We start from the raw sequence: 1,480 nt of genomic DNA, 5'->3' as shown, positions 1-1,480 counted from the left end.
GCGTGCGGATCGTTGTGCAGAACGTGTCGCTGCTGAACGGTGCCGTGCTGTGCGTGATGGGCGGCGGGGCGTTGCGCGGTGCGCGTGCGGCGGGGAGCGACGAGAGCGGGCCGGTGGAGCTGTCGGTGTGCGATGTGGAGGCGCTGAACGGTGCGCTTGTGCTGACCGGCACGTTCCCTGCGGGGTCCGTGCTGACGGTGACGGACTCCCTGCTGGTCGCCGCGAGGCCGACGCCGCTTGTGTATCTTTCCGGCTCGGAGTCCTCGCCGTACGCACCGGTGCTTGTGCTGTCGGGCCTGCGGCTTGTGCGTTCCGTGCTGATTGTGTCCGGCGTGGCCCTCGTGACCGTGATGACTGGTGGGCGGACGGTGGTGGTGGACGGCGCCGTGCTGGAGCTTGTCGGTGGCGGTGTTGCGCTGGACGCGGCTGTGTTCGGTGGCGAATATGCGTTGTACGCTAGTGCGCGCGTGGTTGCGTCGGGGGGCGCTGTGCTGCGCTTGTCGGGGAGCCAGGTGTACGCCGCGCACGGGTTGGTGTTTGGCAGCGGTGTGGAGGCCAGCGCGTCCGCCGTCGTAGTGAACGACAACGCCGGTGCGCTGACCGATGGCGCGCTGCTGGTGCTGCGGGGGTCGGCGTCGTTCGTGTCCGGGTCGTGGCTGTCGGTGCGCGGCAACAACATCAGCGGCAGGCTCCTGTCGGTGCCGCCGTACCCGCGCGGTGCGGATCTCGCGCAGAGCACACTGACGCTCCACGGGAACGCCGGCAGCGGGCTCGTCGTGATGGACGGCACCGTTGCGCTCGGGGGCACCGGCCGGAAGTTCGTTGTGGGGTGCCTGACGCTCAATGGGCAGGCACTGCGGCCTATGGACTACAGGTCCGCCGGCATCATCGGGGAATTCCGCCCCGTGGCGTGTGGCGTGTGCGACGCCGACGTGCGCTGCTTTGCTGCTGCGACGAGGGCGATGTCGGGGTCGTGCGGCTGCCGCTGTGCTGAGGGCGGGTACGGGCGCGACTGCCTGCCGGTGTACCTGCCGCACGTGGACGGGTGCAACCGCACGCCCGGCATGCCGCTGCTGAGTCGCACGGCGACGCTGACGGAGACGCGCAGCCCGACGATGACGCCAGCGTGGACGCCGCACTACAGTCCGACGCAGTACGGGCCGACGGAGACGCTGCAGGTGACGGAGACGGTGGCGCTGCCGCCCACGCGGACCCCGACGGCGTCGGTGAGCAGCACGCTGTGGTGGAGCGACGTGGCGTGCCCGACGCTCGCCGTGACGACGACGGCGGATGGTGGGAGCCTGACGCAGAACGACATCCGCGGCGGTGGGAGCGTTGTCCCGACGCTGCTGATGGTGGCGCTGCCGCCGCCGTTTCGTTGGGCACGCGACCCGCAGCTCGGCACGCATCTGAGCTTCGTGCCGGTGTCGACGGCGCAGCCGAGCGGGTTCGGTGGTCCGTGGGGAGCGATGCTGAGCAA

At 70.5% G+C, this 1,480-nt stretch overlaps 1 protein-coding gene across 1 annotated transcript, besides 1 other annotated feature; it reads left to right on the top strand.

The window, feature by feature from the left end:
• Tc00.1047053509021.9 (dispersed gene family protein 1 (DGF-1), putative) lies at positions 1-1,480 on the top strand (the record flags this gene model as incomplete). The annotated part of the gene is made up of 1 exon (XM_797235.1): positions 1-1,480. A coding segment is annotated over one exon (1,480 nt), but the record flags the coding sequence as incomplete, so codon positions are not given.
• Positions 1-1,480: a sequence feature (areas not merged during assembly with more than two copies in the genome that could not be assigned to a particular haplotype).

The sequence above is a fragment of the Trypanosoma cruzi genome, genomic scaffold (genome assembly GCF_000209065.1).
Source record: "Trypanosoma cruzi strain CL Brener 1047053517129 genomic scaffold, whole genome shotgun sequence".
Classification (NCBI taxonomy): Eukaryota; Euglenozoa; class Kinetoplastea; order Trypanosomatida; family Trypanosomatidae; genus Trypanosoma; species Trypanosoma cruzi.
Note: the sequence above shows the minus strand (reverse complement) of the source record. Positions and strands in the feature narration are given on the sequence as shown.